This window comes from Amblyomma americanum, chromosome 1 (assembly GCF_052857255.1).
Source record: "Amblyomma americanum isolate KBUSLIRL-KWMA chromosome 1, ASM5285725v1, whole genome shotgun sequence".
In the NCBI taxonomy this organism is placed as follows: domain Eukaryota; kingdom Metazoa; phylum Arthropoda; class Arachnida; order Ixodida; family Ixodidae; genus Amblyomma; species Amblyomma americanum.
This window is the reverse complement of record NC_135497.1, coordinates 217,886,044-217,912,431: the sequence shown is the minus strand read 5'-3', so window position 1 is coordinate 217,912,431 and position 26,388 is coordinate 217,886,044. Positions and strand designations below refer to the sequence as shown.

Below are 26,388 nucleotides of genomic sequence, written 5' to 3'. Positions count from 1 at the left end.
CATGGTGTGGGCATGCCCCGCTAACCCCGCTTACCCCCTTTTCCCCTCACCTACCCGAGAGAGCTGGGAGGCTGCCCTGCTCGGATGCTCTACGTTAGAGAGCCAAAGAGCCCTCGTCGCTAGGGCCCGAACTGCCGCGGAAGCCACAGGTGTCCCGGACTAGGGACCTCTCCTGGAATTCATAAGAGCCTGGCCCTTAAGGCCAGTCCCCACTCTCTTCAGTAAATAGCCTTGAATAAATGTTTTCCACCACCACAACCGATACGCCTGCCCTCGGGTTGACTGTGAACGAGTGCACCTGGGTGCATAGCTCCGGCGATTGGACCCTCGTCCTCTGACGGAAGCCGAAATCTCGGGGCCTTGGTCTCAGCCTTCTTCTGGGAAGAAAGCCATCGAGGCGCTCTTCAAATACAACCTTTGTCCGTGAAGTTTCGAGACTGATTTATTTTCTTCTCTAGAATTGATTCCCCAAAATAAATGTTGGTGCATATGTGTAGCGCCATTTTTTCGGGCTAACCTGAGCTATTTATGTTAATTGCTGTGGCAGGCGCTAGATGGCACTACATGTAGAAAAATACGTTGTCACTAGTCATCTGCACATTCTACTGTGACTGAATATGGACAGATGGACGTCCACCACGAACAGCGTGTAAACATACAATCCTGTGTGAAGCTTGGCAAGACAGCCACACAGACGTATGCGCTCCTTCTTGACGCTTACGGCAAAGACACATCATCGCGGGCGCGAGTTTTCGAGTGGCACAAGAGGTTCGTTTCGGGGAGAGCGTCGGTGGAAGACGAAGCAAGGCAGTGGCGCCCTTCAACCTCACTGAATGAAAATAAAACAACGTGGTTCGGATCAGAGAAATCGCACAGCAAGACCGCACCATTTCAGTCCGCATGCTATCAGATGCTCTCGACATTAGTAAGACAACATGCCTCCAAATTTTGCGTGAGAACTTGGGGAAACAAAAGCTGAATGCCAGACTTGTGCCGCACTCACTCACACAGGACCAGAGGACACACGGGCATCAGTGAGCGCTGATTTGCTCTCCGAGGCAGAGAAGGATGCTGTATTCGTCGACAGCATCATTGCTGAACACGAAACATGGTGTTTTCAATACGATCCTCGAACAAAGAGGCAGAGTGCCGACTGGCGGTCCCCAGGGTCTCCGGCGTCGAGAAAGGTACGCAAACAGGAGACCAAAACAAAGACGATGCTGATAGTTTTTTTTCGATGCCAGAGTTGTCATACGCCTTAAGTTCATGCCACAAGGGCAGACGATGAATGAGGAGTTTTATATCCGCGTGCACCAACACATGCGTGATGCACTACGACGCCGTCGCCCTGACCTATGGACATCTGTAAAATAGAGCCTTCTCCACGATAACACAAGGCCGCACACTGCTCTCAGTGTGACAAATTTTCTCGCCAAGCACAGCATTACTGTACTTCCCCATCCACCATACTGGCCTGACCTCTCCCGATGCGATTTTTTCCTTTTTCCTCGTGGGAAGATAGCCCTAAAAGGCCGCTGAATGGGAAGCCTGGAGGCCATTCAAGACGCCACGACAAAGGAGCTGACAGCCCTGCCAAAAGAAGCATTTTCAAGCAGTTTCCAAGACCTCAAGAAGCGTTGGAAGCCGTGTATAGACTGGAAGGGACACTATTTCGAAGGGATTCTGCACAAAGGATTTAAATGTTATACGCATTTTTTAATGGATTCAGTCTTGGAACTTTACGGACAAAGGTTGTACTTAAAGGACACTGGCTTGAGCACCAGACATACACACACTGCATGCATCCTGTGTTCTCACAAAGCAACGGCTCCCATGGACACATTCCACACTGTGCTCTGATCTTCCATCTCTCTTAAATCTTTCTTTCTCTCTCTTCATCTCCCTCTCCACGTGCACGGTAGCAAACCAGGCATTTCCTAGTAAACCTCCCCGCCTTTCCATATTTTTGTCTCTCTTTATATAACCTCTCATGTGAGAGACGCGAGTTTAGACGCGAAGCAAGTGGTGCAAAATCAAGAATACAGTGCAATTGTTCTGTTTCGATCTTTATTTATGAATTATGCATGTCTTGAAAGTGTTTCAGTGAAGAAAAAAAAAGCGAATGCAAGAAGAAAAAAAATCAATCTCTTTTCATTCACACTGAAGGTGTACGGGGAATAAATTTCACATGTAGTCCATTCATCGGTCTAAGCACAAGCTCCGCCATAACTCGAATCTTATCGCGATGATGCAGTGAAACCAACTTGTAGTTTCGGAGAATGTTTGCAATCACAACTTTTTCTTCCATCATGGCAAAACGTTGACCTAAAGGAAACGTAGAGTACAGACAGCGTTAGCAAAGAGTGTTTCGGAGTGTTTTGTACATATAAGCCGGCAGCGTCTGTTATAAGCGATTATGCTGATTCTTTGTGATACGCTATGGATGTCATGTGACGTGCTAAATCAGTTACGTTACTAAGCTTAGGAATAACAGTGCAAGACGTATATTTTCTCCACACTTCGGTTTGTTCGCAAATACGAGCCGACCAGTTTTACATTGAACGATCAACTTCGTGCTTTTTGCATGTTACTCTCATATCTTCCTGTATCTCTTTGTACACAAAGTCACATGTCTGATTAATCCCTTGAAACAAGATGTATATGCCAGCTATACATAGTTTATTACGACACTGACTCGGAAATATATCCAAGATTAGGAAAGAAAGAGAGTCGAAAGTTCCAAATCATGAGCTGGACATGCAAACCATTCGTCCCAAAATAAACAAAATGCTGCCATCACCTATGCAATTTCTTGGCCCAGCCGAAAAAGGAATGAAGGCAAACGGGTGTCTTCCCTTCACGTTTTCAGGGAAAAATCTTTCTGGAATGAACTCCTCCGGCTTGGGAAAAAATTCGGGGTCACGGTGGAGATTGTAAATTCCAATTTGGACATCCGCTCCCTTCGGTAACTTCCGGCCAGCTATAAAAGAAGGGGTGAGTGCACAACACATCACACGTGGAGAATCTAACTGCAGACAAATGCACTGTGTATTCACAATGAGGCTTCGAGAGAAAGGATGCCTGTCCTCCAGCGCCCGCTGTCAGCGCTTGACAACACTTCTAGCCCTGTGCTGCTGATGCAGCGACCGACATGACGCCCCAGAGCGACCTGGGATGGACGCCACTTTTAACAGGGCCATATACATGCGCGACCTTCATCGCACACTTGTTTACCAAGAACTTTGTCTGTATAGTTTATATGCGAACGTCCAAGTCGCACTGAAGCCGCTCTTCTCATTCCCAGAAATTTCTTGATATATCCCAAAGGAAAAACAGGTACGATGGCTCAGTACAAATCACACTTCTCACCAGCCCTCAAAATACAAGCTATATAACGTACATAGAAGAATGCAACATCATCGATACCAAGGAAAGCGTAGGGAATTTTTTTTTCGCAGTGTTGATTAATGGAAAATTAGCAGTTCGGTCACTTTATGGATGAAAGACAATTGGTAAGAGTACTGTACGTGGCATACAAAGCTCGTTGGTTCAGGTCCCACTGGCAGCATGTGAATGTTGTTTATTTTTCTTTCTAAGCAATTATCTTTCAGCCATTATCCTTCACTACTATTTCCCCTTAATAAACATCACAAATAAAAAAATATTCTAATTTGTTTTCTTTGGAGTCGATGACTGTTGGCATCCTTAACATGGGTGTCATAACGAGCCCCTCATTTCCCTACACTTCTCTGCTCACTGTATAACAAGCTTTTTTTTCCAGAATAATCACCACTACTTTTTCCGACAAATAGCCGAGTTGAGCAAATCACACCATACGAGTCCCATTTCTTGTCTGCCCGCGCAACTTTTAATTAGGACAACAGAAGTGCTATAATCTCAAGACGCATCAAACCTGCGGCCATTTGAATGAACTTGGTCTTTGAAGGAAAACATGCACTCTGCAGTGGTACTTACCAATAGTGACGTCCTGCTCACAGTTCCTTGTGATGAATGGTACCGAAGGATACAGTCTCTGCGACTCCTGTATACAGTTTACAAGGTCAGCGAAACGAGAAAAACAACAACGATGCGAACAATTTAGGCGCATGCGCATAATAAAAGTTTCGAGTACACATCGAATACCAATAAGTTACTTTGAATGTTACCAAATGGAATGCAAATATTGAAACAGATGTACTTTATTAAAGTTCTCTATCGATCTAGTTAGTGCATTGTCAACGATCGATCACGCAGCACTAAAAATATGGGCGACACAAGAAAACAACACGAAAAGTGCATATTCGTGTCGTCCTCTTTTGTCCTCCACGCTTCTTAGCGTTGTATATTCCATCGATGAGATGTGCAGTTATGCCCACCACGTTTTTGTTTGTTGCAAAATGCAAGAAAGAAGGTTCAAAATGAATCAATAACGCTAAGACGTGGCTCTGCTCAGTAAGCTCCCTCGCTGAAGCATTAACAATGTGTTTGCAAGATTACATTCACACAAGAAGACTTTAAGATGTGGATATATTGGAAGCTTGAGAAGAAGAAAAAAAATTGATCCGCTTAATTATGATCGCTTAAAAAGCCATGACGCAGAGAAAATATTACGGCCACCATAGAGGTGTCTACAGGGATAATGTGAACACTAAATCACAAGGTTATCGGTATGACGAAATAGAACAGGTGGGTACACAGCACCCGTGTTTCAAAAAGAAATTAAAAAAAAACGCTTACGCAGACAAAATATTACAGACATCGCACCTGTGCCTGCATCAGTAATGCTAGCTTGCGCTTAGCAAAAAGTCTAATTGTCACAGCTATCGTGAAAGAAAAAAAAACGACTGTTACTTGTTTTCCCAGAAAAAAGTGCTTGTATCAGGCACTGCCAACTTCCTGAGCCACCGAAAATATTCGTCAGCAGTGCACACAAGAGGCAGGTATTTTATTTCAAAGAGAGGTTCCTTAAGTGGGAATACTGAAACAAACAACAGCTCGCCACAAGTGAAGTGTATCAAAATCCATCTTCTTCCAAGCCATTACAGTATATAGCGGAATCTTCCATTAAGAAGCTGAACCAGCTTTAGGGCATCCTCGGCCGGTCTTTTTCATTCGATTCTACTGCATTGCTCTCATCAGCCGCGGCGATTGGCTGGATACAGGAGATAACCGAGGCGTGGGGGACCTCCATCAAAGAAGAAGGGCGAAAAGGAATAGGCTGTGGCGCGCTCAACTTATGTTGATGGCGCCCTTGCCTGCCCTTTCTATGTCGCAGCTCTCAATTTAGTTCCTTTAGTAGCAGTACCCTAAGATAGCTCTTGCAAAAACGCACACTGTCACATAACGGCAGGCACGGACAATTCCGAGGGAGACAGAAAGGCAGGCTGTCGTAGCATTAAAATGAACTCTTTATTGGGTGATTTTGGGCCCACAACGAATACAATTCTTCCACGTCGAGAGCAGGAAGTGCACTCGACGGGAATGCCAGTAGCTCTCGGCCCCGCTCAATTGAACTTCCGGGATGACGTGCCCAGAACACCAAAAACGGTCTCGAACACTGTAAAAGCTGGTGCTCAGGCGCCCTGGCCGCGTCTCGCGTACCAAAGGGAAAGAGACGCAGCTACTTGCCAGAGGCTATAAAAAAATATTTGCGTGTTTTGAAGAAATTCGTAAGAACACAGAATTGAATGTCAAGCAAATGTAACGACCGCTATAGCCCATTGAAACCTGTTTGCTCTTTCAGACACATCGCCTTGTTTCACTTTACAAGGAATTGAACAATATTTTGCAAGGGAAGTGCCCTCTTAAATGCTCTTCTGTTCTTGGCTTCTTTCCAAGCATTTGGCTCCGCTGTGCTCACGGCGGAATATGCGTATTGATCTGGTCGTTGTCGACCGGCGTAAACCACTCTCTGTGCTAGGATCGGGCTGTTCGAACTCAGAGAGCTTTGCGCAACGGAGAGAGACAGCCACGATCGGGTGCACCCAGTTGCTATGCTCGGCTGGGCTGATCTCACTCGAGAGGTCCGCGAGCCGCCTCGATGGGCAATCCTAGATGACGTGGGCTGTTATTGCAGGACTACGGCAGCGAAGATAGAAATCTTTGAGAGATCGGCATGGAGAATTGTACGTGTCGGAGCTGCAAATAGAACATTGTTTGGTTTAAGGTGACAAATAAGGATATTGATGCCCACCAATCCTTCGTCCGGCATAGGCAGTTTGAGCTGTAGCAGGTTGCCAGGGTGTTCCATAGCACGCAGCGATGTCAAAGCACATAGCGGCGTCACTGTTTTCGTTAGTTGTTTGAAAATTAAGAGGCGTTGCGGCCTGCCCCCAGGCCAGCACCTTGTAAACTACCAGTGCGAAAGTCGGAGTCGAAGTGAAGGAGCACGAGACAGGAGTTGATTCACTATTAATTTTACTCAATTATTTTTAACTATATACAACAGGTCACAGGCGCACAAACAGAACAAAAAAAACATCGAAAGCTTAATCACACGACTGATTAATTTTAAGGCGATCAGATAAACATTAGTAGTGCGTCCGCGCTTGTCGTCTGTTCTTTCACTACGTTTCCGTCTTTCGCTCTGGAAGTCTAGAAGGCGCCACTGAATGGCCCGTCTCGCCATCCTGCTCGGGGGTGAATAGTTTCTGGCCTGCTCCTCAATTTAGAACCACTCCTTTCCGCCGATGCTTCCACGTGGGAGCGTCTAGAAAATGATAGCATAAATGCTAAGCTTAGTAAACGCGAAAATAATGGAGAAACGTGCCAAGTCTGTTTGGTATCTTTCAGAGCAAGAGTATGCATAGTCGGCGTCTTTGACGCTTGGACAACGCAGCCGTCTTTGCAGGGAAATGGGCGGTGTCGACTTCTGCGAGGCAGCGGCATAGGCCTAAATGATACATTGCACTGTGAACACGACTCTCTAGTGCAAGGAAAAAATGGCCAGGCTTAGCTTGGTTAAGCCAAGAATGCGTTGCATATCTCGATGGAGTTCCGTGCTGCTCCGTTGACTCGATAGGCTATTGACTCGATCGCCATTGAAACTGCCCGTGTAGAAGCGCTCGATCACCTTTGAGTCGATAGACTATCGGTTCTAGGGCCCTCGAAATGCCCGTGTGACAGGGGTATAAGACTGTCCCGGCGAAGAAGCGCAGTACTTTTATACATATGCCGTGACGTCAATCATAGCGCAGCGCCCCTAGCGGGATGAGAGGGAGTCAGGTGGTGGCTGCGGCCGCACGCGACCGCGCGAGTTGGGGCCTAGCTTTTCCTCCGTGACGTCACGCGCCGGCGCAGCGCCCCTAGCGGGAGGAGTGGGAGTCAGGTGGTGGCTGCGGCCGCGCGCGACCGCGCGAGTTGGGGCCCAGCTTTTCCTCCGGCTGTCGTGACGTCACGTCACGTGGTTTGGTGGCTGCCCGGCCGCGCCCAAGGGCTGAACTGAGTGATTGCAATATGCAACGCATAAAATAAAGGTTGTTTCAGGCCCCGCTGAAATTCCTTGTGAAACAAAGGACTGAGCAAATACAAATCGCAAGTGTGGCGCTGACAATGAGGTATGAGAAAGGGCTGTTTTTTTGTTTTGTTTTTAACTCGCAGAGACTAGAATTCTTGGAGTTCGATCCCGGCCGCGGCGGTCGAATTTCGATGGAGGCGAAATTCTAGAGGCCCGTGTACTGTGCGATGTCAGTGCACGTTAAAGAACCCGAGGGGGTCGAAATTCCCGGAGCCATTCCCTACGGCGTCTCTCATAGCCTGAGTCGCTTTCGGACGTTAAAGCCCCTATAAACCTAAACCTAATTCTTGGTGTCTGAGAATAGCGCTCAATTCACAATTTTCTTCAGGCTCTACAGCATTGAAGGAACTGTTTCTGCAATTTACTTGCACCCTAGCGCCGCAAGGCACGTGCTTCAGAGACCATGGCCTTATTAATCGTATGCACTCTAGCGCAGCAACGATCGTGATATTGGTGTGTCTCGGTTGAGGTTCAGTGAAGTTTCTTGATTTGTCGTTCAAAAGGTGATTGCAACGAATTTGTATCTTCAAACGTAACGCGAACGTTGGTTATAACTGGCGGAAGCACGAAAACATTTTTGTTCGCATTCAGTTGCATAGTAAGCGGTACCAAGAAATAATCAAGTGAAGCCAGATTAGTCGGGGCTGTACAGCTTTCAATCATTTCCCACATAACTCTCATACGCAAAAATGTGCGATTTATCTTCCAGAAGGCTGCTTGGTGGGATCGGCTCATTCCTGGCTGACGTCCGTGCAATGTGCAGTGAATTTATCTTACAGCACGATAGCCAAGCAAATCGTCCTGAGTACAAAAGATTCCTCAGTATGGCCTCTAGTAATATTCAGTCCGTATATATATAGACCAAAGAACGTATGGAGGATTCTCTACCCCTGTATTCATGGGATGTGACAAAATCAATTAATAGACAATTAAAGTAACACTCTACTCAATTTTATCGACAATTTTTTTTTTGCGGCAGTCGAAAACTCATTTCCCAAATAAAGGAATACCCGGTTGCGGCGCCGAGCACAACACATTAAAGCGCACAGCAGAACAACTTAAAACGTAACTTTTTTCATATGGTATTCTTGCTTTCGCATCGTAGACGGCGTCTGAAGATCCTAACATTGGTGACTCGAAATAGTCAGTAGAGAGACACTATGCAACTCTGTGGACACAACTTCCGCGTCACGTAGACGGCGGGCAGTGGCTATAATGAGCGTGACATTAACCGAGATGCGTAGGTTTTGTTAAAACTAGAGTTGACAGCACTAAGGGTGGTTTTAACAATACGATGAACGAAACAATACAGATGACAACCATCACAGGTGCAGCAACTGCTTTCGCCGTCATGAGCGCTGTTAATGGCAGCGCCGTTGCAAGCATAGCGACGACTTCGGTTGTATGATTTATTTTTCGAGAAAAAAAAACATTAAAAAATTTATTACAGCAGAGTATACAATAAAATCAGCTGTAAGTTTCTGCATGAGCGAAAACTGCGCGGCCTTAAGTCAATATGAACAAAAAAAAACTGTATGTATGACGCTCGGGCATAGTCATAAAATGCAGTATATTCCCTTGAGGCGTCTGCCATGCTAGCAGCAGTGAGAAAACGTGGACGAGTGCTATCATCCGCTCGGATCTGAGTTTTTTTAACGATTAAAAAAATAAATTCCGGTTGAACCGCTAGTTGTCTCGTTATTGAAACCATGTGGTGAGATTGACCAGAATGCGTCGATATTTTTATACACGTCTACGACAGTAGGCTGTCCTTTTAAGACTCTCTTGAGCACTTTTCCACAGCTCCTGCGGTCGGGTGACATACTTTTCAGCCTCGCACAGTCTAATGCGGTGTTTTGTCTTGAATATGTTGCCAAAATCAGAGCCCTTGCGAAGAAAGGGGGAACTTAAAACGAGTCCGTCAGCTGGCCGCCGGTCGACGCAGCAGATAAGTTGCATTCGGCCACCGTTGAATCAGCAGTATAGATGTCACGAATCGATGTCTTCGTCAATACGGCCTGGAGTGTTCTTGCTCTGCTGGCGCCCAGAGATGCAGCTATGCGCACGCAGCAAGATATTGCTGTCTGTTTCCTGCCTACGTCTCGTAGCTGGCGCCCGGCAAAGAAGAAAGCACTTCCTTTATACGAAAGGAAACTTGGCGAACATCCACTGCGACGAATATCACTGACGAAACTAGCCTTAGCTCAGGCTTGCCACAGCAACCCCAGCGCATTTGCATTTAAGTGCAGCTATAGACGCGTTGCGTGGTGCACTGTCGAGTGGAAAAACTGTCCTGAAAATATGAAACCGTAACCTGCGGGTGATTGCTAAGGTTTACGCTATGTTTACAGAACAGTTCACCATGCATGGTGAGCGGAAGGACAACGAGTAAAGGTTAAATAAAATTGGGTTCCATGCAACTTTGCACTCCACACAAACATGTAACCGAGCCCTTCTGACTTCACTTGCATGTTCTCATATAGATGAAAGGGAGGAAAGAATGCAGCGGCGATCATAAGATGTGATAATACAAATCTGCGTTAGCAGTATTGGCTGTACGTTTCTTTGTTATGCTGATCGCTTTCCCACTCTGTCTTTGAACTCGATTCCACAGGGCGCTTTTAGTGGGTGGACTCTTCTGGAGGGTGTGGGTGGGTAGTTGGAGGGGGGGCTCTCTAGATAGTGTATGTGGAGTGGGTGAAAGCTCGTTGTCGGAGGGAGGTGTATACCGGAGATGGGTGCCCTGATCTGCTAGGGGCACCGGAAGTTTCTCTCTCTCTCTCTCTCTATCACACACACACACACACACACACACACACACACACACACACACACACACACACACACACACACACACACACACACACACACACACACACACACACACACACACACACACACACACACACACACACACACACACACACACACACACACACACACACACACACACACACACACACACACACACACACACACACACACACACACACACACACACACACACACACACACACACACACACACACACACACACACACACACACACACACACACACACACACACACACACACACACACACACACACACACACACACACACACACACACACACACACACACACACACACACACACACACACACACACACGCACACACACACACACACACACACACACACACACACACACACACACACACACACACACACACACACACACACACACACACACACACACACACACACACACACACACACACACACACACACACACACACACAGGTACAGAGACTACGGCAATTTCGCTGAAGGAGGACTATACTGCTAACTCAGTAAACAACCATTCAAATGTAACGATGCCGTCTGCCGTTGATTGCAGGGGCTCAAGTTCGGTTCCGCTCACCTTCAGGCAGCATTCCATATACTTCATTTGCTTCAAATCCTCCGACGTTATGGGCCGATTCCGGTCAGACCCAAAGATAGCGTCAAGCTCGCGGCGTATGAGCTCTTGATGCTCTTGATAGAGGCCAATCAGATACAGGGCCCAGCTCATCCCCATGGCCGTCGTGTCGTGACCCTGCGGTTCACAAACACACACACACACAGAGAAAAAAGATAGACATACACGTGAATATGCCATCAGACCAGAACAGGAATATTTGCGCCCCTCAAGAAAATAGACATTGTCAGTTTCATTCAGAACACTCCTTGGAATTCGACGAATGTCTGATGCGGCGTTCAAGCCCGAATTCGGTTTCAGAAATTTTCGTATTCTACGCATGACCGAATGCACATTTTAGGCTTGGAATGTACCTTGTTTTCAACAACGCCAGCTTGAATTGACTGCTTTGACTGCGCTGGAATGTTCGCAGGCGACCTCGCAACAAACCTGCAAGTGTTATTCAATTGGCTTTTAGCACTCAAGGTCGCCATCACCAACGTGGGTTTCTGACGTAGCCGGTGGCAAATCGCATCTTACTGAACCATTTCAAGCTAGGCCTCTGCTGCAGTACAGTTTAATTTTGGTTATATTACAAATTTCCTTGCGCGGAACTGGCGCTTTGAGAGAGTTAGACATGCCCAAGCACCACCTATCTACGGGTAGTGTATCATGAATGCTATCTCCGACAGGTATTTCTATAGCTTATGCGTCAATGTATATGAAACCATATAATCGTATATAATTGTTCATGTAACCGTAGATGAAAAGAGCCCAGCAAGCTATTTTTTAAGTGATACCGAACCGGCGTGTTACGCTGTCGTTTTTTACATAGCGAATGAGCAGTGGAAGCACCAATTAGAGAGCCTAGATCTGTTGGCAAAGAGTTAGTCCGGTTTTTTTGTTTGGGGAAATAAAAGACATAAGTACGTCTGAATGCCCCGTTCTACAGTTGAAATAAAACAACTATCTCGAGAGGATATCCCCTCTTAAGCTAAAGAAAACAGTTTGTGAAACTAAGTTGCATAGATTTGGCAATTTGCAGCCAGTCGGAACAAAAATTAAGGTCAGATACTCCGCTTCTAACTGCCTTTCCCACTTAGTAAACAATCGTCGTGTTAAGAGCACCCCATGATTGCATTGCTTTTATCAGGATAGTCCTGAGACTTAGTGTGCATTACAATGTTTATCTAGAGCTTGTTTTCAAACATACACTTGGCCTAATTTTTCTGTCTTTATTTCTTCACTGCTTTTTATTTTAAGGATGTGCAGGTAGAAACTTGTCGCTCATATTATTTCTTGTCTTGTTTTATTTATTTCACTGTGAGCAATATTTTATATCATGTTTTGGTCGGCTGCGTTGGCCTCTTTAGTGACGTTTGACGGTGGGTGGACGCTGTCGAGCCCATTTCAAGTTTTTGCTTTGTGGTATTTTGCGCAGGGGATCTTCTGCTCTGGATGTTAGCGGTCAAAAAAGTTAATAGAGATATAACCTAACGCTAGTACAAGTTGCACGCTAAACAAGCTGAAGAAATTACAGAAGCTGGTTCGAGAGCTTCATTTTTGAGGATCATTAAGCAATATGAGCGGCTTGGATTAAATGTTAGGGCATTATAAAAACTTTTTCGATAGTTTCAACATAAAGGGGCATAAAACAGTCTGAGTTGCTTAAATTTTTTTATACCTATTAATTACGCACTGCTAGCTCCGATTGTTCAAAGAATAAAGTGCGTGTATATCTACGGCTGTCGAATCGAGAAAAAAAGAACAGCAGTTAGTAAAACAATGTTATTTGTCTTGATTGTTTTGCTGATCACCATAGGCTGACCTTATAAAGCATTTCTAAGCACTCGCTTTTAAGGAGCTATTGTTGAATCTTCACCAAGTGTTTGGTTAACAAACATCGTTGAGACTAAAAATACTACATCATGCTTAATAATCCATTGCGCTCCAGGTGGTGGTAAGCACGTCAACGTTGCATTGCACAACAGCAGCGTCAGGCTCTCACCACTAGGATACGCTGCTATGCGCAGGTTAAGCAAAGGCGCAGACACACCTAAATACAGCTGCTGCCTCGAGAGGTACACGAGGCTTTGCTTGCCTCTCCCTTTTGTTGCTCGTTGTCTTATCGGAAGAAAAGATAACCTTCGCTGCTGCTGCAAGACAAGCACTCTAGGGACGCAAATCTTTCTGAATCGCTCGCCAGTGCTTCATACGTAAAAGACTGAGCTTTTCTCGCAACCTAGCTGAAAGTTAGAAAAACAATAAGACGTGTAGACTGAACAGATGAAAGGATGCCATAGGGGGTAGACAAAGAAAAGCTACTTTTTTACAAATGTTTTGTGACACGGGAAAAATTGGCGAAGTATATTCATATAATACTACCGGAGGGGACTTGATATCTCAAAAAATCTAATGGTTTGATCTGTACGACAGCGTTCGTTATGCAGATTGGGAGCATTGCGAATGAAAATCATACCTCGAACATGAAAGTGTCAACTTCTTCTCGAACATCTTCTTCCCTAAAATTTTCGGGATCTTTAATGTGTTCTCTTAGCAGGATGTCGAGGAAAGGCTTCCTAACTTTTCCTCGTAAACCGTAAGCGTCACTTGCTTCCGGAGCTTCTTCGATGGCTGCTTGCAGTTCGGGACACGATAGGAGTTCTTCTTTTCTTTCGCGTATCACCTGCAGAATTAAAAAAAAAATGTCGAGAGGTAACCTGAAAGCTTGCAAAGGCGAAATATTCATATCGAATTTATAGAGTAAACATGAACACCACAGGAAATGACGGAAAATAAAATATGCTTTTTTGATCAACTTGAAATTTTTGTTCAGTTGCGGGGACCTGGTGACGATGCCTCAGCAGCGGATCATGGTACATACTTACCTAGTACGCCTAAACTTTCGGCACGCTACCTCTTTAGCGAACAAAGTGTTTTGAAAGTGTGGCAGCAGCTTCTCGGATACTCGATAAAGGTCAATTATTTTTGACGATAGAACGTCAGATAAATGTCGTATTTTGATTGCGGAGAGCCGCTCGAAACGGGACTGTGTCGACGGAGCTGTGTCGACATTGCCATCATACTATATCAAAAACTAAAGATTGTTGCGTTCATACACTGTCAGTGTTATACAAGCGGGCCTGGTTTATGTTTGTATGAGTATGCTCTAGCTGCCGTTGAGAGAAACGCTGAAGCGGAGGGCTCTGTGCAGATAGTGGAGGTTATTATACACAGACGGCTCAGTCACACGTTTCTTCCGCGGAGAATGCCCCATTACAGGCACTTCGTCTGTGTTTCAAGCTGATAAATGCCTGCTGCGTAAGCGTACGGCAGTAAAACAGCCACACATTGAACGAATAATAGGAATAGGTTCGATAAATATCGGCTGGGTTAAATTTGTTGTAGCTGTGGTCTGCAATAAGTACCTCGCTAGGGGAAAAAGAATGCAGCGCTGATCTAGTGATTCTGTTCGTTGTTTGAACTGTTGCTCTCTTGGATGAACGACTGCGCCGGTGTGTTGCTCACTTCGCACGGACTATTGCCCCGTAAGCGATGATTCGTAGGGGACTGACGGCTAGTCTTACAGCTGGTCTCGAGAAGGACTAATGGTTGTGGCAACGTCTTCAAAAGGGCCAACTTGTCCAAACGGACGAAAAATCGCTTATAGTGTATATATTCCACGTGGAAGGTTTTTATAACACAAACTGAAAAAAAAAACGAACTTTGGCCGCCATACCACCTGCTTCAGATGGCACAGCTACTCGCAAATTAGAGCTCATGAAATGTGCAACAATTCTGGGTAAGGGTATAGCTAATATTTTTTTTTGCGTCAGCATTCACAAGTCAAAAACTTGGATGTTTTGCTGAAACTTAACGGTAAAAACGATAGTTATTTTCTTCCAACTGAAGTAAATTTCACCGCTGAGGAACAATCGCAATGATATTATGTAAGTTTACTGCTTAATAAAATGAGAAAGAGATAGGGCCTTACTGGGAGCGTCCCACCATTCGAAGGAGTGTTTTCGGGGCGCTTCTAGCACTCTATTGAGGCTAGCGATGAGAAGGCGGTGATCGGCTGCATGAGTTTAACACCGCAGGGCGAACCCAGTACAATATGTCGGAAGTTTCAATTTACAGAAGAGTGGCGCCTCTGTCAGGACAGTGCGTTCATTACGAGGGTTGATTTGTGGATTACCACAGTCACCGATGTCTGAGCGGCGTGTGCAGTGTTCTTGTTTGAGTTAAGTCTAGTAATCACTTTACGACTAACACTGACGCTTGAAAAGAAGTGCCAGATGCTACACTATAGCGCGCCTGTATATACTTTACAGAACGAACTCGCTCCTATACCGTATCTGGGACTGCAAGAAGGAATCGTAATTTTGTGCACAAAAATAAACATAGGGTGATTTAAGTGTAAGCCATGAAAAAAAAAGCGGAACCACGGTTTCTCCTAAGTCTTTGGCGAAATGAGGTAACAGCGATGACTGTATTGCTGTCCCCCATTCCCTCTCTCTCGAGAGTGACCCCTCCAAGCTCGCCGGGACGACGCGACCACCCCCACCATCGTCGTCAGCCTAACTGCGCCCACTGGAGGATGAAGGCCTCGCCCACATCTTTCCAATTAACCGAATCCTTTGCCAGCGCCGGCCACCATCTCCCCGAAAACTTTCTAATCTCATTCGCCTGGCTGGGTTTCTGCCGCTCCCTGCTGCGCTTGCATTCTCCTGAAATCTACTCCGTTGCCCTTATCTACCATCGGCTATTTTGCCTTACTTTGTGTTGCCAGCTATATCCGTATTTATCACGCTTCCCAAAACTAGTCTGTGTCGGTCTACTGAACCAGGATATCATAGCACATGTACGCCCTTTAACACTATATATGTTTCTTCTGTACGCCTAACCTCACTAAGCCCAATGACAACCCTTTCAATACGCGCTAATCCCTCGAACAGGAGTGCTAGGCTAGCTTGCCTTACTCGAAAATGTTCTAGCATTAAAAGTTGCCAGGTTCAGTTCCCATTAGCAGCCTATCTGGAGCCGCAGATTCTTTGCAGCGTCCGCAGCGTGACCGCTCTGACTGCCGCCTTGGTTAGTTGTTCCGCTACCGCTGACAAGTGAGGGTTGGCATTAATTAATGCATTCATGTAGTAGGTTGTGACCGAGTACTATACCAGGTTGGCCAAATTCTGTTGTGGTGAGTGGGTACGTTCTCGACTCTGCACTCCGGGATCAGGTTGCACCCCAGGCCTATTTATTCCATTCTATCTACACTCGAACCATTTTTTATCCGATGCAGAATCACGCGGCACCAGGATTCAAACTGTGGTCCTCTTGCACGCGAAACGGACGTTCTAGCTACGTCTACACCGTAGCGGCATATCACGTGACCATAGTCTACCCCTTATTCAGAGCGCCCAAACGCCGATTCACGTAAACCCCATGACAGATCACGTGATCACAGGTGGCAAAATATCGAGATCGCTCATTCCCTTGCCTACGTGACTCTTTAATTGCTAACCTAACCATTCATCTCTGTGGCGAATAAGTGAGCGCGAGAGTTTTTATGGGAAACAGTGCCACGGCGAGAACGGTGACGCCTACACCGTTTAGCCAAGGGGAACTATCACATATAACAGCCGCGGCAGAAGTAGCTTTCGTAGGAAAAAAACAGCAGAAAGGACGCGTTCACAAGAGGAAGGAGTAGAAGGAACAAAGCTGGAAACAACTGAATTTTACTCACTGAAAGTCGTCTGAATACAGACGGGTGCACATGCGCGAAAGCAACAGCGCCGACAAAGAAAACATAACAACCAACAAAAAAAAACGTCTGATAGTGCAGGTCTGTTACCTTGCACGTAACAAACTATGTCCCGTTCATGAAACGGAATTCTTTTGAAGTAAACCGGACCGAGCTGTCGCTGACGCATTCAGTGCCTAACTTTTCGATTTTAAATGCTTCTAGCATTTCTCGCTGTGTCCTTGTACGGCCGATGATTTTGACGTCATTAAAGAGGGGGTTACAGTCTTGACTGTGGTTGAAGCAAACTGGTGGTTATCCTGTCGCAGAGAGATGTGGTGCTGTCTTAAACGATCGTTAATTCATTGGCCAGTCTGGCCGATGTTGACTTTTCCACTATTCAGGGTGAGAGAGAGTATACAACATCAGTAGCTCATTTTGTGGACATACTGTTGTGTTTGACATAGTACTTCTTTGTGATCTTAGTGGCGGAGGTACGGCTCTTGGGAGCGCGTCTTTTCTGCTGTTTTTTTCCACAATCATGCACCAAATGGTCCATAAAGCTACGCTTCTTCAATACTAGCTTTCGTAGAAGATGAGATAGCGGGCTGGGCTATTGCGCAAGGGGGCCGTCGAACAGCGCACACCCAGCAGCAGCAGCTTGGCCCTCCTCGGTTTTCTTTGTAGCCCTTTGTCGGGGTTCCTCGAGCGGCCACCACTACTGCACAGTTCGAATGGGTTCGAATAGGGGTAGAGCGAGATCGAAAGCTCTACTCCTGTCATAACCCCCCTCCGGCTAGTTTCAGCGTATAGCCTCTGGGTCCCCAATTTGACCTCTAAAGAGCCACACGCGTTTCTATACTCGCGGACAGCCTTTTGTGGCTATGCAGCCAAGGTTAGGCAGGAATGGGAAGGAGGCGCGCCTATGTCCACGAAATGTAGGGGTGGGTTGTCATTTGTTGAGGCCAGGGGAGCAGTCGGATAAAGAGGGAGATGGCGCAGGCTTGCCAAGGCTTAGATAGGCCACTCCCCACGACAATGGAGCTCCGGCAATTGGGGACTCCGTCGCCGTCGCCGCGTTGCGGAGAGGTGTGCTCCGTATTCCCGAGTGGAGCGGGAAAGCGTCTGCCAGCATCGCAAGCGCAGGGCATGAATGTGGGTTCTGCACAGAACGCTGGTGCACTTTGATGCCTTCAACGGAACGCTGGTTGTGTTCGATGCAACGCCCGGTCACCCACAGCCAAAGCTCCCGGACGGGTAAGGTGCGGCGACGTGATAGGGGGTGAAGAGGAAAGTTCGGAGCCCTTGAAATGGCAGTGGTTTAGCTCTGGTTAAACCTGGAGTGACGCGATAGCTAGAGGTGGCCGAGTGGGACTTGCTCAATTGAATTGCAAAGTCAGCCTTTCGCCGCTCCGCTTCGCTAAGCGTTCCTTCTTCATCTTCGTCCCACTTGACACGGCGCATGCGCACAGCTGTGGCCGCTCGGTTTCACCGGCGCACCGCGCTGCCGGCAGCAATAGCTGCTCCGCACCACGTGGCTGGTCACGTTACCAACCATGTGACGAACCATGTGATCAGCCACGGCGCCGCGCCACCGGAAGCTGCTCCGCGCCACGTGACCAACCGCGTGACAGCGTGGGGGCGCAGCCACGGGGTGCCGCCACCGCCACGGTGCCGCCACGCTGAAGGCTCGAAATGCTACCGTAATGTAGCTATCGCTACAAAATAAAACATTGAAATCAGCGTTGTGTCTTATATCACCGCAACTATCGCTAGACATTCGGTTCAACAGCGTTGAACCCCCCTCCGTTTTCTCAAACATGACAAAGTGCGAGTGCGAGCAAGAACGGCGGTTAGCCGACTGCATCGTGGCCGGCTGCGTAAAGACGAGCCTTGCAACGTCGCGTTCGAGCCGCAAAACGGAGCCGACGCGCGGACCCCTGGGGTTTCGAGAGGGGATCGCGTGTAAATTTATTTCTTTTAACGGCACACCGCGTGATAGATCCCATGTTCCAGAGACGAGGAGCAAAGGGTGAGAGCGTGACTAGGGCAGTGCGTGCGGTTCGCACTGTGCGTTCGCCTTCCGTGGGTTTTCGCTGTCATTTTTGTGTGTTTGTGTCTGTGTGCCGTAACTAAACAAAAATGCTCCATGCCACGCGGCGCTCGAGAGTCAACAACCTCGTGACCACAGGCGTGCTATTGGTTCCTTCAGTTTGAAAAAAAATTCTCCTGATTGGCTCTGACAAACGCATTTCCTATTCGTTACAAAAAAGGTCTCCAGAAGAATGCTGGGCCACGGCCGTTTCTAGGCAAAGGAATTTAAGGGCTTTTTTTATGGGCGCGAACGGGGCGGAACTCGGCGGAGACCGGAGGAGAGACCGGGGGAGGTCGTGATCGGATCGGATCGGGGGAGTGCGGATCGGATCAGGGAGATGGACCCTGGAGAGAGGAGAGAAGACGCGGAGGGACTCGCGGAACTCCGAGAGAGACCTCGCTTAGGGAGAGTTTCAGGAGCGATTCAGCGTCTCGTCAGAAGCAGAGCGACGCCACTACCACTCTGGCCTACTGTGAGCTTTTTGAGTAAGAATGGCAAGCTGGGCGAGTTGGTTTGACATATTAACGGTGGTCAGCCGCGGGAATGACAGGGACAAGGGAGACATAACAGGACAGAGGGACACAACAACAGGGAGGGAGTGCGCAGCACACCTGGGACGTCTCCTTCCCTCCGCTCCGCAACATGGCGACGGAGAGCACATACGCCGGAGTGCTCTGCGGCGGGCGTTGCTGCATGAGAAGGAATTCCCGCATCTCTGCCGGCATATCACTTGAGTTGTGTTATTCCCATGTATGGGTATTTGTTCTAGTGTGCGTGTGTGAGTGTATGACGCCTGAGTATGCGCAGAAAAAAAAACGTTTTTGTTTCTTCGATTCCTTTCCACCGAATAAACTAAGTTGCGAGTCAGCGCTTGTCCTGTTGTGCCTCCCTTGTCCCTGTCTTTTGTGCTGTTCACTACCGTTAGCGTGAGTGTTTTGCTTGACCCGTGTATATTGAAGTCAACATAGTATCACGAAGAAGTTGTCCAGTCAGTTCCGTAACGTGTCGCCGGATCACCGAACCATCAGAAGACATCAAGATCAAGATCAACATCCTCTATCTTCGATCATCAACATCGTCAACCCTACAAAATTAACTGTGGCTTTCGCAGGGACCGCCATTATTCGGCACTAGACGGTGGTAGTGGATAGATTCCCATAATTGTGGAGCATGAAGAAATGTCTCTGAGATATATGCCAATGACTGCTGACAGCTGTCGTGATGATCTGTTCACTGTGAAAACAAATATAAGACATTTTAAACACACACGCCGCGTAACTGTTAGTTGGGGATATGACAGATTTTTTACAGAATGTAGCCGCTAAAGTAGACATTGCATAAAAAGATTTGAGACATATCATGACGTTCTTTGCCCAAGTAAAGTTCCAAAGAAAAAGACGCTGTAAAAGAAGCATAAGCGATGGTATGATGTTAGGTTACCTTCATTGTGAACCGATGCAGTTCCCTAATTTTGCTATGAAAGAGCCGCCCTGGAGTCGAAATACGAAATATTGCGTCAACCCAATACAGCGGTGACTCCAGGCGCAGTGTAAACAAGTGCCCAAGCCTGTACGCGTGCAAAAAAAAAAGATAAAAGAAATTATTGTGTGCATTTTTTAGTGAAGCCATTCAAAAGCGTCTTACAAAACTACTCAAAGGTTGTTCTCCAAATGACACACTTACACTTGAATAGCTTGCACATACTCCGAGTGGCTGTTGCTTTGTGCGTTTATTGTGTACCCCATTATAGTCTCTGAAAAGGAATGGGTTGATAGGTTGACACTTGTGTTGAATCTTCGTTATCGGCTCGAGCGCGATGAAATCGCTGCGTGCTGTCGCTTTAGCCAGCGGAAAAAACAAACTTAAAATAGAATTATGATCGATTCATTATATTCTGGCGATCTAAGGTATACAGTGTACAAAGCTGCGAAACTGACACGGAATAACATGCACAAGCTTTGTTCAGGAAACTATTTAAATGGATTAACGCTCTGGCGTGTAATGCCACCATTTGCAAACTCCAAAGTGGGGCCTAGCGTTCTCCATTTAAACTTGGCCGCGTTTTGTCTGCAAACTGCAGATAGGCTGAAATAGGTTAGGATTATGATATTGTTTTGCAGCCCACCCGAAGCCCTCCAGAGGCCGGAGCTGTTCAACAGGCTTTATAGGTTGGATTGTCGTCTGTTGGGTCAAGAAACTTGATAAAATTATCTTGAAGAGCCGAAATTAAGTGTCTAGAACGAATATCAACGAAAGTCTAAGAATCATTAGCCTTTTTGAAGTCTTGGAAAGAGCACGTTGACTGCAGTGAAAGGCTACATATATTCGTTGTTTTCGGCATTAAGTCAGACTGGGCTCTGATGGTTGGTTTAGTTCGTTAAACCTCCCTTGCTCACTTTGTGTGCGTTCTAGGCCCGAATCAATACTGTTTTTATCTGTTTGCTCCAGCATATGGGAAAGAAATTACTGTGCTTAATGTGCATCTGCAAGTTGCGTATTTTTATTTTCCATTTACACTAAAGATGAATAACGGTCGGCCCGTAGCCACAGGATGAAAGTTAATTTGGTGTTATCTGAACATTTTTCGTCGGAATAACAACTTCACTAATATTTTATTGGCCAAACTCTATAATCTGTAAAAAATTGCCCCTAAATGCGGCGGATTTTCCACCACTCACGCTGGCACATTAATTTAAAAAAAGAAACGATCAGCTGGTGTTCGCATATTGTAGTGCTCTTAAAAGATTGCTTAAGCAGAGTAAAAACTTATCGAATGTTGCCATTGTCTACTGTTAACAGCATTCAGCATAGTATTTACTCCCTGTCAGACAGGCCGCTCTGTATAGTGGCTTTTGCATTCGGCTGCTAAGTGTCCAAGGCCGCGAGATCGAATACCGGCCGCACCGGCCGCATTTCGATGAAGGTGAAACGGACCACCTCCCGTGTGCTGTGTGATACCGGCGCACGTTAAAGATCAGATGGACGAAAATTATACGAAGTCTTCCACTACAATGTCCCTCATAGCCCATATGCAGTTTCGTGACATGAGGCCCCACATACCTTATTTACTCTGTTTTTTTTTATAATTCTGTAATCTCGCCAACGAACGCTTTTGAGATAAATGCCGTTAAGTTTTCTTTTGGTGTCTTCACATATGTATGCTTGCCTGTTACTGGATCACCACTGATCGTGTGGTGTCGCGCTGAAAGTGTTGCGTCAGTAAGGGCTCTTAGAAGAGTTTATCTTTCTGAAGTTCCCAGAATACTAATCATTCTCTAGTTCATTCAATGCTATACAATATTTTCAACTGACAAAGAAGCATAGGGCGAAACAAACAAGAAAAGAAAGCAAAGGTGAAAGACAGGTTTGGTTTGGTTCATGAGGTTTAACGTCCCGAAGCAGCTCAGGCTATGAGGGACGTCGGAGTGGAGGGCCCCAGAAAAAAAGATTAAGAAAGTAGTCAATATTAAACACTTCCCGAGAAAAATATGTAAATCTATTTGTACCGGCACTTTTGTGCGTCGAAATCTCTTTAGGCACGTGCAATCATTCTAAAACATATAACCTTGACTCACTGATAGTATTAAGACAGTCACATCCTGTACCAGATCGACTGCCGATATAGACAAGAGCTAAAAGGATCTCGAATTGATCGTAATCACGACATGCGAGCGATTACAATACATGTTTCAAGGTAGAGCCTTGCTCCACATTTCACCCCGAGCAAGCCTGTGCGATAAAGCCCATAGGAATATTTCGCAGCGTTCCTGCATGCAAATGAGCGGTCGGAAAAGCAAAGGCGTTAAGAGATGTCGCTACGCCAAAGGTCGGATGACGGCACGCAACAAGGTTGGTGGCGTGGAGCAGTTTGCCCTTTTGCTGCACGCGTACGACGGAGGCATGGCGAGGAAGAAAGCTTGCGAGGTCATACCTACGTTATCGTTCTGAACATCGTCTGTGTAGGCAAAAAAAGGCTGGCAGTCGGTGTGTCGTTTCCTGGTCACTGGAGGCTAGCGTTCGCAATCGAAGGGTGGACTGAGTAAGATTTAATAACAATCTCTAGTGTAGCACCAAACGCACGAAAGATTCAGACATATAATTTAAAGCCTGCTTAGAGGTATGCGCAGCCTTTCCTGTCGTGTAAAAAGAGCGTCTGTCATCAGGAATCGTTTGCTAGGGATTGATTAAAGTTAATTACGACTGTGCATGCCTGTGAGTTTTCTCAACCGGAATCAAACTCGCGACACCTTGCCCACTACTTAAATTTACACCTAATAGCCACCGCGTAGAGCACGGTGCTCATTCTTATTGGAGCAATGTTGCTGGCTTGATCGAGTGAGAGTCAGGTCCCATATATGCCTTCTTACCAGGCGACAGAGCGAAAACAGCAGACTTCCAAGGTTTTAAGCAAATCTCTATGAGTAATCGATTTTTTACCCATGAGCGACGTTTCTGAGCTTGCTGCTCGTGCATTAAAATGAGTATAGGTCCTGTAGCAAATTGTATAGCACACAGGCCGCATCGGTAGTAATAACCCACAAGGAGAGATGAATCATCTGTTTATTCCTTGCTGTCTTTTGCCTTATCATGTTTACGAAAAACTGACCCTATCTGCATTTTTTAGTAAGGAGGCGCCTTGATGTAGGCATATATACGACTGGCAAAAACTCACCGCAAATGATGTCTAGAGCGCAGAGAGTTACTAAGGGTACAATATCACAGGAACCGTCCTTTCCAAGCTGTCCCAATTTTCGCACAAGAACTTTCGACTGCTCATTGATGGCTGACAAGAAGTCTTCCAGGATTCGAAAGTGAAATGCACGTGTCAGTAGTTTTCGACGAGAGCGCCACTTTGACCCGGAGCTGGAAAAAAAGCCACCATTTGTCAGCGTCAGATAGCAGTCAAAAACTCGTTCATGTTATCATTTCCGTGCAATACTGTTGGTCCTCTAAAACACAACGAACAAGCTGGCAGTAGCGATCTTTCGCAAGTTTAGTCCACAATTGTTAGTAAACGCAACCTTACGTAATTCTTCGAGCTAGTGTGCTTTCCAACTGCTTGTTACAAAAAAGATTAAGCAAGCTGGTAGTACGAGTATAACGAGGAGCTGTTGCATCGACAGTGTGAGAAGTGAAAAGCTATTTCTTCTGCGATTGTTACATGAGAAGACATTATATTTATTTTCATATGTAACGAAATCAACGAACCTATTATACCCAGAAATTTCGGACAGGCGCATTTTAAGCAGGAAGTTGTTTATGAGCGCAATTTTTTTGCTTATCGTAAGCCTGCACCATAACAATAAATTATGCGCAGATCTCCCCATCCGGACGCTTGTAGTTTTTGTTATTGATCATCAAAAACTCACCCGATTGGTTTTCTGTGGCAGTGTTAAGTACACGGTGCGAGCGCCGGACAAACTTTAAAATGACGATTTCGCAGCACATCGGAATAGACTATTCCAACAATATGTTCATAACAGTAACTTACAATGTTCCACACTTGCTTAACAATTGAAAGTGATGTCCAAAAAAGCTGGACTTGTTTTTTTATTCATGTTCAATTTTATTTCGGTGTTCTTGAGGTCACTACAAAAATGAGGACGTGCCGTCGTCCGCGAGTCCACTGGCACTTCCTCAAGCGTCGCAGAAAATTTTATTAATGAGAACAAAACAGCGAAAATGTAAAGGCACAAAGTGTAGGCGTTGGGAATGCTACATTTGCATTCCTGTACATAAATAAAGCTGGTAGAAATGTTTCGTTTCACAATCATATCCACTATTTTCCGACCGAAAAATACACGGTCAAACAAGCCTTCCGCTTAGTTTTAAGGGCTTGGAGCTTTTTCTAAACTGGTCCAATATAAACACTGTACGAAAGAGGGTTCATCTAGGTGCGATCGGTTACACGGCAAGAAAAACTGCTTTCAAGAGATTAGGCACAATTTATTTAACATATAGAGGGGAACTGAGAAATTTCTGTGCTGAATAGACGTAGAGAAAGTCACTTAAATAAAGTGATCCTTGCTCCCCACTACTTATCAGCCTATTGTGCTGATAAAAGAACCAGTGAAAAAAGTTCTAAGCTAGGAAAGAGAACAAAGGACAGAAAATTCAAGAATTCAGTGCTAGAAGGTTTGAATACAAGCGAAGATTAAAGGAGGGTAGAAAGATAAGTAGAAGACAGAGCAAGATCAAACATACCGTAGCACACATGAATTAAGAACTAGAGGTCCCTAAAATAGACCGCTGAAACAACATGAGAAACTATAACTGCTGTGTACATTTCATCAATTATTGTTTACAGCGATTCGCAGGCCCCGAAAAGAAAGTGCTGTGTAAAGAAGTCTGTAAATATTTGCTTTCATTCGAATCCCTTAAAACAGCGTGAAATTGGCTAATAAGCCGCTTAATTATCCGCGGTTATTCACAATAAACGCAAGCTTCCGTATAATAGAAAGCGGTTCTGATGCGATGAAAGTTATTATTATTTGAGGAATCGAATGTTATAGCGAAAGCAAGTGAAAACAATCGAAAATATATTCACCTAGTCAACAGGCCAGTAGCCAGCCAAGGTCCTATCATGTCATATTCTTGGCCTTTCTTAAGTATTGTGTTACTCGTCAGAAGCTCCTGAAAATAAGTAAGCTTTCAGAAGGAGCTTAAAATGACAGTGTGGTTATGTTTGGAAGGAAAAGTACTCACTTCAACGGGACCGGCTTTGAACACCGCTAGGACTGGGTGTGTCGCATCGTAAAATCGAAGCATACCTTGTTTCTGGTATATTCGAGAAAATCCGACAGCCAGCTGAAATAAGTCTGGTAGTAAAAATAAAGAAACAGCGGTCAATGCGCCCATAGGTTCCCGGTGCACTTTTATATGCACAAGGAAGAAGTGGGGCTAGAACACAATACTTTAACGTAGTTAAACTAGTCTCCACAGAAGGAAGAACCAAGGCTGGTTGCCCTCAGGGATTCATTTCTACTCAGTGCGATTCGAGCCAAGGAAAGATGCCTCAGTTGATTACGCCGGCGATGCGGCGATAGCGAGCGCACATCAAGGTAAATCGCGAGATGTAGCGTCAAGGACAGTATCAAGGTACAGAACCATCGTAGCAGCTTACGGGTTCCCATGTCCAGACGGTGCGCTTCTTTGGATAGGGTTCTATGTATTGACCACGTTGTCAGCATCGGGATTGGCTCTGTTCTTCCGGGAAACTTCTCCATGTACACGAGTGTCTCCAGCTGCTTGCGTTTAATGTAGAGCAGAAGACCGACCAAGCACACAAACACGCCGACAGCAGCGGCCAGACAGTACCAGAGGAGCGAAGCAAGCATTGTGGACGCCGTGCCAAGCATTTGAGAAAAGATGTGGACCAATGTTACCTCCATTGTGCTCTGTCGGGCCTTGCTGTGCTTACCCGATGACAGCGCTGTTGGGGCTAAACTGTGCGGAGGCTACTGGATATGTGCATTGTTATAGAGGTCGAGGAGACTACCGACAGCTCAAGTTCCAAACAAGCACAACAGGAGACACGCACGGCTAACGGCGCCAGTCTCTGCGCCTTTAGCGACGGCTGGCATTGCAACGCGCC

The 26,388-nt window shown here is 46.1% G+C and overlaps 1 protein-coding gene across 2 annotated transcripts in view; it reads right to left on the bottom strand.

Moving 5' to 3' along the window:
• LOC144114626 (cytochrome P450 4c3-like) overlaps window positions 1-26,388 on the bottom strand; it is a 41,889-nt gene extending 15,501 nt beyond the window's left edge. Inside the window, exons 1-11 of one of the 2 annotated variants that reach the window (XM_077648486.1) lie at window positions 25,918-26,387; window positions 25,500-25,612; window positions 25,342-25,427; window positions 23,467-23,657; window positions 20,478-20,547; window positions 20,235-20,361; window positions 13,436-13,642; window positions 10,921-11,094; window positions 3,976-4,042; window positions 2,801-2,980; window positions 2,041-2,325 (exon numbers count right to left, since the gene is read on the bottom strand). In XM_077648486.1, coding sequence (XP_077504612.1) covers window positions 2,156-2,325; window positions 2,801-2,980; window positions 3,976-4,042; window positions 10,921-11,094; window positions 13,436-13,642; window positions 20,235-20,361; window positions 20,478-20,547; window positions 23,467-23,657; window positions 25,342-25,427; window positions 25,500-25,612; window positions 25,918-26,185 — 1,653 coding nt within the window. In that variant the 5' untranslated portion in view covers window positions 26,186-26,387 and the 3' untranslated portion in view covers window positions 2,041-2,155. Of the gene's footprint in view, window positions 1-2,040; window positions 2,326-2,800; window positions 2,981-3,975; window positions 4,043-10,920; window positions 11,095-13,435; window positions 13,643-20,234; window positions 20,362-20,477; window positions 20,548-23,466; window positions 23,658-25,341; window positions 25,428-25,499; window positions 25,613-25,917 lie in introns of those variants that run through there. The other variant, XR_013311070.1, reaches the window with a different exon arrangement.